The sequence below is a fragment of the Triticum aestivum genome, chromosome 4B (assembly GCF_018294505.1).
Source record: "Triticum aestivum cultivar Chinese Spring chromosome 4B, IWGSC CS RefSeq v2.1, whole genome shotgun sequence".
NCBI classification, from domain to species: Eukaryota; Viridiplantae; Streptophyta; class Magnoliopsida; order Poales; family Poaceae; genus Triticum; species Triticum aestivum.
In genome coordinates this window covers 2,421,470-2,436,967 of record NC_057804.1, presented here as the reverse complement: position 1 = coordinate 2,436,967, position 15,498 = coordinate 2,421,470, and the positions used below count along the sequence as shown (strand labels likewise).

Genomic DNA, 15,498 nt, shown 5'->3' with positions numbered 1-15,498 from the left:
GAAGAATCCTCTGGCCCGATTCGTCAGTCAGCACCACATCCTACTCAATAGTTTCATATGGTCCAACCGAATAACCCAGGTAAGGGAGTAGTATGCTGGCAAGGACATTAATATCTATACGTACCAGCCGGGGGAGGTGGGGAAGACTTTTCTAAATATGTCGATCGTGCCCCTGATTATGAAAAGGTATCGTGCGATCTCGGCCATCCTTGTATTAGGGGGGGGGGGGGGGGGTTGTACCGAAGCAAAAGTGTCATCAGATTGGTTGAGCTTTGAACCTCTCTTGCAGAATATGTTTTCACCAAATGGTAATTAAATATATAAACTGACGTGTACTGCTGCCAATGTTTTTTGTTGTTGTTGAGAAATCCACTGCCAAGGTTAAGGTCCGCGAAGAAAAAACCCACTAGTGGGTCCTCAAGCCCATCATTAGGATACATCCAAAAGAGTAATGCTATAGGTACCACGCCGGTGGTCTAATAATTGTACGGTTACTCATCCTCCTTGGACCGATTTGCTTCGTTTCATCTATGGAAGAAGAATAGAAGGAATCAGTTGTATTTTTCAAAACCGGAAACTTTTAAAAACTTATGAATATTTTTTGAAATTCCAAACATTTTTTTAAAGGAACTATTTTAATAAATCATGATTTTTTGATAAATTAAAACTTTTTTTAAAATCCTACACATATTTTAAAGAATAGAAAGAACAGAAAACAAAACAAACAAAAAGGAAAAAAAGAAAGAAAAGGTGTACCCCACTGCACATTTCACGGGCACATGGCACCCACTCTGTCGTAGCCCCCTCAGGCTAGTCCTGGATAGCTCTCTCTCAATACTGGATTAATTCTGAAAAAAGTTCATCAAACTGGAAAAAAGTTCATAAAAATTGATAAATAATTCATCGAATTTTAAAAAAAGTTCGTCGAAATTGAAAAGAGTTCATGGATTTTTGAAAAAAAATGCAAAAAGTTCAACAAATTTTAAAAAATTTCATTGAATTGAATGAAAAATTAATTAGTTTTGAGAAAAAAGTTTATCGAATTTCAAAATAGTTCATAAAAAATGGTGACACCTACTTGTAGAAAAAGATTGGGGCCAGTCGGCGGAGTAAAAAAAAAAGTACTTCGGAACCCCCTCTGGTAGATCGAAACCGTGCTGGTATCACATTGTGTACGTGAACGCACGCATGCAAGCGCACGAAAGTGTGCACACATGTGGGAACGGCCAACGTAGGCCACCACGCAAGGATTGAACGAAATCAGACACCAAACCAATATTGTGTCACGTCATGCCACTATTTCGGGGCTTTTTCACCGAGAAAATGATAGAAAATGCATTGAGCGTGGGAAAAATATGCATACTGGCGTGCGTGATGCCGATGGTGATGCCAACGAGTGGAAAAAGTTTCGGGTCATTTGGCGAAGATGAAAAAAAAAGTACTTCGGAACCCCTCTCTGACAGATCGATACGTTGTTGGTTGCACAAGGTCTACGTGATCGCATGCATGCAAGTGCACGAAACTGTGCACACATGTGGGCACGGCCAACGTAGGCCACCACGCAAGGTTTGAACGAAATCGGACACCAAACCAACGTTGCGTCACGTTCGGCCATTGTTTCGGGGCTTTTTCACCGGGAAAAATGTAGAAAACGCATCGAGCGTCGGAAAAATATGCTAATTAGCGTGCGTGATGACGATATTGATGCCAGCGTGTGGAAAAAGTTTGGGGCCGGTTGGCGGACTCGAAAAAAAAAAGTACTTCGGAACCCCCTCCAGTGGATCGAAACCGTGTTGGTTTCACATGATGTACGTGATCGCATGCATGAAAGTGCACGAAAGTGTGCACACATGTGGGAACGGCCAACGTAGGCCACCATGCAAGGTTTGAACAAAATCGAAACACCAAACCAACGTTGCGTCATGTCCGGCCACTGTTTGGGGGCTTTTTCACCGAAAAAATCATAGAAAATGCATCGAGCGTTGGAAAAATATGCAAACTGGCGTGCGTGATGGCGATGATGATGCTAGCGTGTGGAAAAAGTTTGGGCCGGTTGGCGGACTCGAAAAAAAAGTACTTCAGAACCCCCTTCGGTAGACCCAAACTGTGCTGGTGTCACATGGTGTACGTGATCGCATGCATGCAAGTGCATGAAAGTGTGCACACATATGGGCACGGCCAACATAGGCCACCACGCACGGTTTGAATGAAATCGGACACCAAACCAACGTTGCGTCACGTCCGGCCACTGTTTGGGGGCTTTTTCACCGGAAAAATCATAGAAAATGCATCGAGCATTGGAAAAATATGCAAACTGGCGTGCGTGATGCCGATGATGATGCCAACGTGTGGGAAAAGTTTGGGGCCAGTTGGCGGACTCAAAAAAAAAGTACTTCGGAACCCCTTCGGTGGACCGAAACCGTGCTGGTATCACATGGTGTACGTGATCGCATGCATGCAAGTGCAAGAAAGTGTGCACACATGTGGGCACGCCCAACGTAGGCCATCACGCAAGGTTTGAACGAAATCGGACACCAAACCAATGTTGCGTCACGTACGGCCACTTCTTCGGAGCCGGTTGGCGGAGTCGAACGAAATCGGACACCAAACCAATGTTGCGTCACGTACGGCCACTTCTTCGAAGCCGAAATGGAGGTGTTACGGCCGTAGAGGCCCACCGGGCAATCTTAGCCCACAAGTTATCTTACGTTAATTCTTATGCAAGTTATCTAGGTTATAAATATAGGTTGTAAGACTCCTTTTGGAATTAAGCAATAAGAAGATTATCTCTATTGCCTGGCTCCCAGAGGAGCCGGAACCCTAGCCGCCCCTGCCTCTTGCACTACCGCCGCCATCTTCCTCTCCTGCGACGGCGCCCAGCCGCCAGCGCGGCCGCTCATCGCCACGCCCAGCCCCCTCCTTCCCCTACTGCCTACGGCCAAGACCGGGCAGAACCCTAGCTCCTAACACCTTGGTATCAGCTACCTGGGTTTCGACCATGTCAACCCCACCACCGCCGCCGCTGCCCACCAGCACCCCCACCGCCGCTGCCACCAACTCCACCATCGAGGCCGCCTTACCGCCGAGCGCCACGGCCTCGCTCACCCTCCCGTCGGCACCGATCGCCCCCGCCCCCGGCAGAACGCCGAGCCAGGGCCAGCCACCGCCACCCGTACACAATTTGCCGCCAACTCCTCCCCCCATCCCGAACCAGTTTTCCCAAGAGGCCATGGCCGGCATGCTCAATGACCTGGTGATCGCGGTCCAGGGCATCCGTCTCTATTTGGCTAGCCCGTACGGGCCGCCACCGCCGGCTATACCCTCGGGCCAGCCGGCACTGCCGTGGTACTCCGTCCCCGCGGCCATCGCCGGGGGTTACCCGGCGCTACCATCGCCGGCCGCTTCCACGCCGCCCTGGCCCCAGTGGCCGACGCCAGTGCTCGCGGCGCCACCCGCGCCGCCAGCAGCCGCCCAAGGCCTACAGTGGCCGGCCTACTCCGTCCCCGCGGCCATCGTTGGCCGCTTCCACGTCGCCCTGGCCCCCGTGGCCGACGCAGCGCTCACGGCGCCACCCGCGGCGCCAGCAGCCGCCCAGGGCCCGCAGTGGCCGGCCTGGGCCGCGCCACCCACCGCCTCGCCGTCCCTCCCGGCGGCCACAGTGCAGGTTCCGCCGCCACCGCCCAGCCCTAGCCTGGGCCGGTCCGCGCCAGGCGGTCTTCCGATCCAGTAGGTCCGGTTCCCATCGTCACCATCTCCGATTCCGGGCTGGCTCCACGGGACATCGCCTCCGCCGGTTTACACAGAGGCCCGGGAGCCGTCGGGTTCCCAGTTGCAGCCCGGGGCGTCGGGCGCCACAGGGGCCTACGCCAACTAGGGCGGCCCATAGTCCACCCGCGCGGTCGCCCCTGCCCCCCGCGCGCGCCGCGCCTGGTCACTGGTTTAGTACCACCTCGAAAGCGGGGGGGGGGGGGGGGGGGGGGGGCTCGACCTGTTTAAATAGCCGGGCGCGGCATAGCAGTCGAACTCCTCTGTTACATATCCATCCTGCCCCGTTGGACCTCGCTGCTAGGCCCGTAGTGGTCGATTTCACCACCCGACTCGCACTGTTGTGCTTGATTTGTGTGAAAAAATATACCTACTGGCGGGTCCAGCTTGCTGGTCGGGCTTTTTTTTCACTTTTTTCCTTTAAACAACACATATACAGTACAGTGAACAAACAAAATATGAGAATACAACATGATTTAAATAGCACATATACAGTACAGTGAACAAAAAAAATGAGAATACAGCATGTTAAAACTGTGAACTCCTTCACACGAAACATTACAGAAATCATGGCAATTAATTCACTACATAGGATAGATGTCCACATAAATATGTTGACAATCATAATTCAGTACATACGATAGATGTTCACATAATTATTTTGAGAAACATAAACAAAACACTTATTAAGTTTTCTGGCGCCGGACACATGTTCACATAAATAAATAACAACTTCCAACATGACTCGTGCAACCAGTTTTCTTCTTCCCAGGATCGAAGCCACTTCTCTACACCCGGTACCTGAAAGAAATATAAAGAACGCGTGTGAGAAAATATAGTTGGTAAAACCGAACACACAACATAACTGAAATAAGAATGTAAAACTTACTTCTCGTTTAGACTACATGTCGCCTTGTTATGACCTGGTAAATTACAAAGACTGCACAATGGACCACTTTTCTTCTCTCTAAAATCTTTAGGTCTACCATTTTTCATAACGTCAGGGCCACCCTTTGACCGGCCTTTCTTAGGTGCACCGTTCGTCGAAACTTTCTCAGGATCACGTATACCTGCTGCACCTTCTTCCGCTTGAATTGCCTGCTTCGCAATTAGAGCACACCTTCTGCATCCTATGAGTTCCTCTTCCGGGATCTTCTTCCTTGCTATTATACCGTCTAGGCACTTCATCAATTCATCAAACAAGAAGGGATCATTTGCTGCAACATGAGCAGCTTCTGCTGATTTTATGCTAACTTGACTGGCCCAGACCAACCCCAACCAAAAAGATCACTCTTGCATTGCGCTGGCAACCCATCTCTCGCATCTTTCGACAACCGATGGAGGACACAACACTTTGGTATTTCAGACAATTTAAGATGATGCAAAACAAAGAGAATATGTTTGCAAGGCAGCTCTTTCCGAACCATCCCGCGACACGTGCATGATAAGGTTTCTTCTGAGTTACCTGGTTCATACAGAACATTATACCTGAACTTGTGGTTATTCTGCCATGTGACGATGAAGGTCTGGCGCTTAATTCCCACCAGCATCTCAAATATCTCCAGTTCTCCCATCTACTTCAAATCATTTTGCAGAATGTAGAAATTAGCAGGAGTGAATACTTTGGCAGCATGCTCCTCAATGTCCTTATATTCAGTAACCGCCGGTGGTACTTTCTGATTGGCCTCACAATCATCATTCGCCTCGTTCTCACGGAGGCGAACTATGCAGTTCTCATAATGCACTACCAAATCAACTATGGTCATACCATAGTCGAGGTGAAGGTGAAGGTGAAGGGAGGAGTTGAGGCTTTCGCTCCTCTGGTTACTACGCATACCAAGAAAAAAGCCATCCGAAAGATATGATGCTGCCCATAGTCTCCTCTTCCTATACATCCTCCTCAGCCACTCTTTAGTTTTATCCGTCTTCCATTTATTGACAAAGGCGGTCCATCTCTCCTCAAAGTTCTCTTCAGAGGTGGCATAGTACAGGAGCGATCTAAACTCATCTAGTGACTTGTAAGGTAGGTGCCTCTGCATATTTTTCTCGATATGCCACGAGCAAATATGATGGAGCACATCTGAAAGGACACTCCGAATCGCTCGGAGCATTGCAGCGCCACCGTCTGTGATAATTGACTTTGGCTTCTGCTGACAGTTTTCCCTCATAAAAGTATGGAGCAGCCACACATACGTCGCTTCGTTCTCGTCGGAAACAATGGCGCACCCAAAAACTGTTGTGCAACGGTGGTTATTAACACCGACGAAGGGGACGAACGTCATACCATATCTGTTCATCTTATACGTGCTGTCAAACACGACCACATCTCCGTAGTCCTGATAGTCCCTCCGCGACTGTGCATCGCACCAGAACATACACTTCAACCGCCCTTCCTTATCTAGCTCGTACTCGAAGAAGAAGTCTGGGTCCTTCGCCTTTCTGCTCCTCATAATGCCCACTGCCGTCTCAGCATCACCCTTTGCTATGAGCTTCATCTTCTCTCTGCAGCAAAGATTGTACACGTCCCGCCTAATAAGTCCGCATTTGTCATACGAACCGTACCTACTGATGAAGTTGTCCACAATTATATGCTTCCTGGTTCCAGCCCCTTGCATAGCCAGTATCTCTGCCCTCGTGCCATCTCCAATCCATCTGTGTGACCACAAAAAAGGAACCTCATCGGGTCGAGCCATCGCATGGTTGTGATCATCTACAAATGACGCGATGAACCAAACTCCTCGTGCCCTGTCCAATTTCACCACCATCTGTGCACCGCACTCGCATCAAGTCTCGGGTCTAAGCCTGCGGGTGCGACCCTCCATGGTTATGAATTTCCTCTGCCTTCTCCCTCCCCTAGAGCAGAAAAAACCGCCTGAACCATATTAGTCCTGAAGCACCCTTCCCTCGTTTCACCTTCTCTCTCCTGATGTTGAACCCATGTTCTTTGGCGTGCCTGTTGTAGAATATATATGCATCCCCTTGTGACCGAAAAGTCATAGCCATGACCTTCCAACGTGTCTCCAACACGCGCTGCTGGTATTGAGCCTCCTCAATGTCCAGCTCTGCTTCGTCGTCACCACTATCGGGACCATCTGAACCCTCCTGCAAAATTACATATGAAACTATGTCAATGTTTATGATCTATTACAAACTACCGCGTGCGGTACAAAATGTTTGAACAAACCTGGCTCAAGTTATCGGCCCACGATTCCTCAAAATTATTTTGCTCATTCCCAACGTCCACATCTTCCTGTTAATTAAAAACACAGACAAATTATTACACATATGGTACTCTGCCAATTGAAAACTAGAATCAAATAGACTTCACTTACGTTTTCACTGTCTGCACCATGTTCATTATTTGAAAAATCCTCTGAAGGTAAGATATCATATGATGACCATGAATCGTTATCGCTGTTGTCATCTTCTTCATTACTATGATCGTTATCGGTCCGACCGACATCATTTCTACCATTATCATCGGCCGTAAATGAGGTTTCTTCATCCATTTAAACACACGTTACTACCAACACTGCACATAATTGAAAAACACATTATCCCACGTTAAATTCTACCATACGGCAGGAACAGGAACTGGAAGCTTAGTAGAGATCCAATCTTTGGCCAGTGCAAGAAACAAAACTGAAGCAGAGAGAGCATTGGGATTTATGTAGAACTAGAATTTATTTGTTTTCTTCGTACCAAACACAATTTAAACCACTCTAGAACCACCACCTGAATGGCGAGCGTGCAGTGTAACTGAACACAAACATCCATCTAGTGATGAATGGCAAGTACAGCACCACCGTTGTACATCTGAACACAGTTGAAGACCACAATAATTCCTAGTGGGGACTGAACCGAAAGTGGACAATGAGGAAATTTGTAACACTAAACTTCAGGTGAAGAACAAAGTACCAAACATTATTATTTTTTGAACATCCCTCTGATCCCCCCACCCCCAAAGAAGTTGCAGTGCTGGTGACAAACCTTCAGCGGTGGTGTCGATGTCATCCATCAACGCTGATGGGGCCTTCAGGCACGGGCCTGCGGCCTGATTCAAGACGGCGGCGACGTGGAAGACGACCAATCCACAAGTGGGAGTACCTGACGGATCCGCGGCGCCGGACGAGTTAGGTCAACGTCGGTGTCTTGGACGAGTGTTGTACGCGCCGTGGGACTCCCGGACGGTTACAGGCGGCGGACGCGGCGTCGTTGCGGAAGTCGTCGACGTCCAAGACGTGGCCGGCCACTTCCCTAACCGCCGACCGCGACGTGGGAGACGACGGGGTTGGAATCGCCGGCGTGGGAGATCGGGATCGTTAGATGCGGCCGTCCATGCGGAGAACGGCGACGTCCAACACCGGGCCGGCCACCGGCGACGGCGGTTTTCCACTCCTCAGCCCACCAGCGACGATCCAGATCAGTAGCCGCGTGATCGCCGTGCGGCAGGCCTAATCGATCTGCGGTTTTTCTTTCCTCTAGTTGGGCGGTAGGCGGGATCGATGGAGTGGTCGTTCAAGTTTTTTTTCTTCTTACTCACGTGTATTCGTATGACTGGGATTGTACGTCTAAAATACGAGGTGAGTATACGTTTCTTCCGTATGACCTTTCTGCCCTTCTACGTTTTGTTTTGGGGAGGGGGGGGGGGGGTGTACCGAAGCACTTTCTTTCGTGTTGCCCATGCGTCACAGTCCTACACTCTTAGTGCGCACGTACTCAATCTCATCAAGTTGCTTAACAATGTATAGATATGAACTACTTGCTCTGCCTAGCTAACTCACTTTGGAAGTTCTCTCCCTGACTTCTTTTGTGAGCTTGAATTTTCTAGCTTGTGCGTAGAATATTGAGTTGTCCCACTGTCTATAGGGTCACACAGATGTCTAGTAAGCTGTGTAGGTGCATTTATACTATTCTGCAGCTATCATAAATAGAATGAGATAATGAATGTGTTGAACTACTTTTGGACCACCCTGTGACTTTTCCTTTGGCTGACGTACCCCCATATACTTCATCCAAAACATTCCAAGCTACATTGTGCCCAAGTCTAGCTGTCTAATTTTTTTTTCCTCCTATCGTAGTGCTTCCAATTTCAGAACCTGGTTTCCTATCGTAGTGCAACACTAGACAAGGAGAATTTGAGATGGGAACTAAAGAAAGAAAGAGCAGGTGAGCAGAGTTCTTCCTTGCCAAGTATTCTCATCCCAACACAGTCCTCGCTTGACCAGCAAACTTCTCAGACCCCAGCCACTCAGTTTCTGTTTTCACCTCTGTTTTTGAAATTGATTCTTCAGATTCTTTAACTGACGCCTTCTCGTCAGTTAACACTTGGTCAGGGAAAGCTCCAGCTAACCCCCCTTCTAGTGTTGACTCCACAGTAACAAGGTTCCTCACAGATAGAGAGAAAACAGGAGGCTGGGAAAGGGCTTCATGAATGAATGGATCTAGGGAGGAGTCATCAGAAAAGAGGATGATGGGGAGGAGGAGACCAGCATGACGCCAATTGCCGACATGTCGCCAGTGATGCGGCAGCTCTAGCAATTTACGGTTTCGACACTGATGACTCAATTTGATCCAGAACTAGGTGCTTTCCTAATACCTCGCAGTCCTGACTAAGGTATACCAAAAGGGTATTGCAATTCATCCCTACGTTGAGATTAAATTTTGCATGTTTCCGAAGGAAGAAAAAAAATGGCTGCGAGTGCGTGTAAATTATCTGGAGAGCCTAACTAAGTAACTAGGGAGTGCTCTACATATTTCGCAGTTGGTTTGCTACTTCTCGCAGAAATGCTTATCAAATGCCTTGCCCGGCTGACAGATTTATATAGCGAAGATAGAGACCTAGCAGTAGAATTAATGGCCATGTGCTTGATCACGTAAATCAATTATCGCTCTTAATATGACTAGCGGAGGCCACCTTCGTCGCCCAATCAAGCCCTCAATGGATCTGACCACATACGACCATGTTGTATGACCAACGAAGAGGGCCGGCACCGCCATGACCCATAATCGCTCTCTTGCCTGGGGCACTAGCATCCGGAGCGCCTCTTCTCCCACCGACAAGTGTGCACGAACTGTCATCATGGCCGGCACCGCAACTGTTGCATGTGTACCACCCACATCTAGATCGCCTCCCCACGGAAGGGCGTGTGCGCGTACGCGCCGCCGTCGCAGAGGCAACCACCGCCACTGTCATTTGTACTTGATGCATCAGGAGAAAGGCAGATGCAAGTGGAGAGGGGAAAGAAGCAAACGATGATGCCGATTTCACCGAGAGTGGAAGAGGAGGGCAAACTATGCCTTCTCGAAAAATTATATCAGGAGGTTCTTTTTCCTATCCATTTGAGCTCCAACACGAAATGGCTGCCATAAGAACATAACTGAAGTATACCATAAATGCACCATTTACCTTTTTAAATAGAATTTGTTCTCAGTTCTTAAGCAAGCAAAATAGGACAACTTACAAAATGAATATTGGTCTTATATCGGAAGGTGGTATGAACTAATACAAAACAAATGAGTTTACATTGATAACAACTTCAATAGCACTGTAAAGCACACAAAGTTTATAAAACCAATCAATATATAATTGCCTAAACCTATTTGAAAGTAGTTGACTAGTCACCTAAGACAAGATGGCCGTTGGATCAGACACCTGCGTCGCCCTCTTACGCCAGCAGCTATTATCCAATACACAAAGCTCTGGGAGGCGGTTGCTGATGTGCACTTGCTGCTGGGAACTCCCGACTCAGTGATCTGGAGATGGACGCCGAATGGCGCCTACTCTTCGGCCACTGCATATGCCGTGCAGTTCGAGGGGTGTACTCGCCTCGCCGGTCAGCGACACATATGGGCGGCTGATGCTCCGCTAAAATGCAGAATTTTCGCTTGGCTTGCGATCCTAGGAAAATGTCTTACAGCGGATAACCTGCAGAAAAGAGGATGGCCGCACGACCCAATTTGTTTCTCTCTGCCGGGCGGCGGACGAGTGTGTTGATCACCTCCTAGCACGCTGCTCCTACACCCAAGCTCTATGGAGTCTGATGCTCAACCGCTGCAACCTCCCCACCACTCTTGCGCCGACGGCGGCGACAACCAGCCTTGCTGACTGGTGGGAGTCCAACGTGGTGAACGCTAACCTGACCAACTCAAAGGGCTGGGGCGGTCTGGTAGTGGCAATCTGGTGGTTCACGTGGTGCGAGAGGAATGCCCGGATTTTCCAATGCAAGGCGTCCACCGTCAGTGCGGTCTTCAACTTGATGATTGATGAATTTAGGATATGGAACCAGGCTGGGCGTCATAGGTTTCAGCTGTTTTTGGACAGACCTCGAGAGCCAGACTGAATTATGTGCTGATATATGTTGCTGGGTTGCCGGCTGTTGGCATAGTTGATGTATAGCGGCCTGCTCCGACCACATACTTGTAACACCTTTCCTCTTATAAATGAAAAAGAAAAGCTGCTCCGACAGCGTTTCGTCAAAAAAAAAAATGTGTATTTGGTAGTATAGGTTTCGTACCTCTCTATTATCTTGCCTCTACTATGGTTTCTTGTCCTTCAAGACATGTAAACAATATATACTCGCCCACCGTGCTCAGCAATATAACAACAATTCCACCAATCTCCTCACTAATCCTCACACGTGGTATCTGCTGCAAGTCACTGACCTAGCTCCAGCACAGCTTGCACGCCATGCCATCCCCGAGAAGGTTGATCTCCATTGTGGATGCACAACCCGTAGCTAGGGCTTGTCCGCCAATCGTATTGATCAGCTACATTGAAGTCTTTTTTGGTCCATTAATTGAGGCTTTTCTCTCTCACCGCTCAATTGATCAGTGTTCTTTTTGTTTCTCCGATCTATAGATTGATTTGCATTGCACACCACCCATCGACCTATCACGCCCGCCTGCACCGACATTGGATCACGGCCCCCGCACCTCTCTCTCCATCAAGATCGTTTGCTACACGGCACCCCAATTCAAGCATGCATATAGTGTTCCAAAAATTACTACTTTAAAAAATCTAATACCTACTACTTGTGTGGTTCACTATTAAGAAAAAAAATTCTTATATGGTTAAATTTAATCGTGTTTATGACAACAGTGGCCCACATCTAAACAGTGACGTGGCATAGAACTCAATTCCGTTAGATTTGATCGTTAGGTTGGGCGTCTGATGGGTGGGGCAGTAGCAGCAGCGGCACGAAGGAGCAGCATCACTGGAACTATGGCGTCGGGAGGTGGCGTGCGGCGCTCTTCCAGTCTCTCTGTCCAGGACAATTGCTAATGGTTGAGGTGGTGTTGGCTGGTGGAGCAGGAACCAGCGGCCTACGTGAAGGGTGGCAGCTTTGGCCTGAGTGACCCCGTAGACATCCTCTGTGTGTGCGACCGGGGGAAGGAGAAGAGGATTACATGCATGCGTCTGGAGGAAGAGAGATAAGTCAATGGCGCGCGACCACATTTCCAATGGCATGCGTGCGACCAGAGAACCTGATTGCATTTTTAAAATATTCATATGGACCATAATGCTTTTTAAGAAATGTTTTCAGGGGTCCAACTCCATTAAAAAAATGTTTCTACGGTCCATATTGCTTTTTTAAAATGTTTTCAGGGGTTATTTGTAGAAAAGAGGACCTATTTTTGAAGTTGTAAAGGAGCTGGGGGATTTCATGGATACTGACATGTGGGCCCCATCTATCAGACGTCCAACCCAACAGTAAAAGCTAACGGAATTAACTTTTATGCGACGTTATCCATTGAATGTGGGCCAAAACTATCATAAACATGATTAAATTTTAACCAGATAACAACTAGTGGTTTTATAAACACCTAACCCACAAGTGGTAGGTATTAGAAATTTTTCAAAAAATGTAGTTGTTTGGAACCGTGGCCCAAATTACCGCAGTTTTATGCTATTCACTCAAGTTTTTGTGGTATTTTTGCAGCCATCGGGTGCAAAAGAATGGTCAAGTTGGGGAGAGAGAAAACTGCCAGCACATGATTTGGTTTATCAAGGAATTGGCGAAATATACTTAAAAACTTCCATAGGGCAATAACATGCAAAAATCACAAGATTTATCTCGGGGGAGGGTACACAGGCAAGACCAGCAAAGCAGGTCTTCTGTAATGAGGAATCTATTCCAAAGTTCAGATATGGTAGGAAATTTTTGAACCTTCTTTTCGTGGGTTCTTTTGTTGCTCCTGTATACACTGTTTTGCAGCCCAGTTCTCCGCCTTTTTTGGTTGCTGTGTTTTCTTGGATGAATTGCTTTCCCTCCCATACATATATATATACTATCTTGGCAAGGGAAGGTGGATGTGGGAATCGATGGTTCTGGCCTTTTTGGCAGAGGAGGGCGGACCAGGGATAGTTGCTTTTGGCAAGAGCTGGTAGCAGTCTCCTATTTTTGATGTTCATAGTTTTTTCGTCGTTCTCTATGATCCTTGAGCTGGCAACATGCTTCGGTACATGTGTCCACGAGGAGCGCAGGTGACCGTCTGTTGATGTGGCGAGCCTCTTTTTTCCTCAACAGCCTAGCAGTAGAAAATAATACTACTAGTACTCTCGATTATCTCCACCATGCCTCTTTCCCTTGAAATAGAAGCTCCGTAGAACGCTTTGTGCTTTTTGACAAGGAGGGATTGTGCAAGTGTTATCCCAATGCATCCTATTTCAACATAATTTAAGTCACTCATTATTTTCAATGAATCGTTTAGTTCTATTTTCTCTCCTAGAATCTGCATTGTAATTCTCAATTCCAGATGTACCAGCTGCCAAGCAATCTCGTTGCCAAATTTCAATTTGTGCTCTTTGATTACGAGCGTAATTATTTGTAGCTAAACATGATCTAAGAGTATGGAGCAAATGATGCTTAGGACAACCTCACTAGCTAGCTAGTAGAGTCCATGGTCAACTCCATTCACATATTTTCAAATTAGTTAATTTACATATCTGTCGCCTCAAACATGAATAGCGTAGTGCATTAGATTATTAGATGATAATATATAGAAGCCCATGTTACATGGAACGCTAGTATTTAGAAAATTAATGGACTCATTGGCGGCAGCCAAATACAATACCACACACTATTGTATATATTGGTTGGCCCTTCTGTATCAGTCATCAGTCATATGTAGGCAGGCTTTCCATTTCCCACCTTCCAAGTTTGCATCCATTTCCCGCCTTTCTTTACTCTGCATGTATATCTCTCGCCTTCCAAGTTTGCACGCACGCATGAACAACACATGACCCACCATTTTAATTCAATGACATATTACATATACGCACAGCTGTACTCATATTGTCTTGCAAAAACCTTCGATGAGAAACTTATTTAAAAACTCACAAAAAAAGAGTACATGATTTTTCTTTACCTAATAATGGGTTATAGATCTACGAGTTTTCTCAGCCTGGGCCTTGCGATTTTCTGAGTCATCTCAATTCAATTCCATGAATACAGTCCTCTAACGATTTGAACATCATATCTCTCCTTAAAAAGAAACTGGGATGGGTTGCTTCCGTCATGGCAGGTGGTACCCAAGAAAGAGTACAAAAAAATAAGGTCCTGGTCGAGGAGCTTTTCATCTGTGAATGGTTATGTATTGCTTTTTTATCTTTTCCGTTGAGATAAAGGTTTGCCAGTTCCAGTAAGTAAGCGGAAGACAAACTTTGTGTGTGTAACAAAACAATAGCTGGTAGGTAATAATAATATATTTCTAAAAATTATGAAGAAATACTCCCTCGTTTCCAGTTTATAAGGCTCAATTCAAAAATCTCACCAACCAAGATAGACGGTGAGTGGTGGAATACCTTTTGGAGTTTGCAAAAGCACCCAATTAATGCTCTTGTTTCCCTCAAAAAAGTATGTTTACCAATGCATTAATTGCAATGCATGCATGCATAAATTACATGCATTGGTCAATTTTCTCTTAATTCTTGCATTCAATGATTTAATGCACCTTGGAATCTGAACATGTGATGGAAACAACCAAATTGAGCCTTATAAAATGGAAAAACTAAAATTTTAAGATAAGCCCTATAAACCGGAAAGGAGGGAGTATTTGGCAGTCCAGGGTTTGACTTTGGCGGCATAGGACCAACCGGATGCACACCATGGAGCGGTGTGTAGCATGCGGGCTAATGAATTAAAGCTCTATTGATCGGTCACAAAGTATCAAGAAATGTAATTTGATCATGTGAAGTTCATCGGTTGTACAAAATGTTTTTTCTTTGTATGCGATGGGCATATTCTTGTAAAGGGACTAGCCGGATGCACCCTGGAAAGACAACACGGTGATTCGTGATGATACACCATCGCCACCGCATGGTGTCACACGCAACACCACGACCACACACTGATGATGGGGAGGTTTGGTGGCTCTAGATCTAACATCCCGTTCTATGAGACCTTTTGGTGAGGAACGGGGTGCAAAGCTGAATATGTCGGTGTTGGAATCCTGAATGAGGTTCAACCTACAAATTAGTCTCGAGTATTTCTCAACTGCGGGTGGTTTGAAATTTCCATCCCCCCCCCCCCCCCCCCCCCCCACCGCCACCACCGTACCAATTAATAAAGGTGCTTTCAAATTTCTAACAACCTCGACTATAAAATAACCACCACCGCAGAATTATTACATCCGTCTTTGTAACTTGGGGACATAAACGCTCTTGTTGTCCACTTCTAATGTTTGTTTTTCTAATACTGCTAGACGACCCTGACATGACTAGTTTTGAGC

The 15,498-nt window shown here is 46.9% G+C and overlaps 1 protein-coding gene across 1 annotated transcript; it reads right to left on the bottom strand.

The window, feature by feature from the left end:
- Positions 1-4,567: 4,567 nt before the first annotated feature.
- Positions 4,568-7,783, bottom strand: LOC123094096 (prostatic spermine-binding protein-like). Its single transcript, XM_044516175.1, has 4 exons — positions 7,756-7,783; positions 7,098-7,264; positions 6,950-7,015; positions 4,568-6,867 (listed from the first exon to the last, which is right to left on the bottom strand). The coding sequence occupies exons 1-4, from the start codon at positions 7,781-7,783 to the stop codon at positions 6,619-6,621; spliced, it is 510 nt and encodes a 169-aa protein (XP_044372110.1). The 3' UTR covers positions 4,568-6,618.
- Between the last annotated feature and the right edge of the window lie 7,715 nt (positions 7,784-15,498).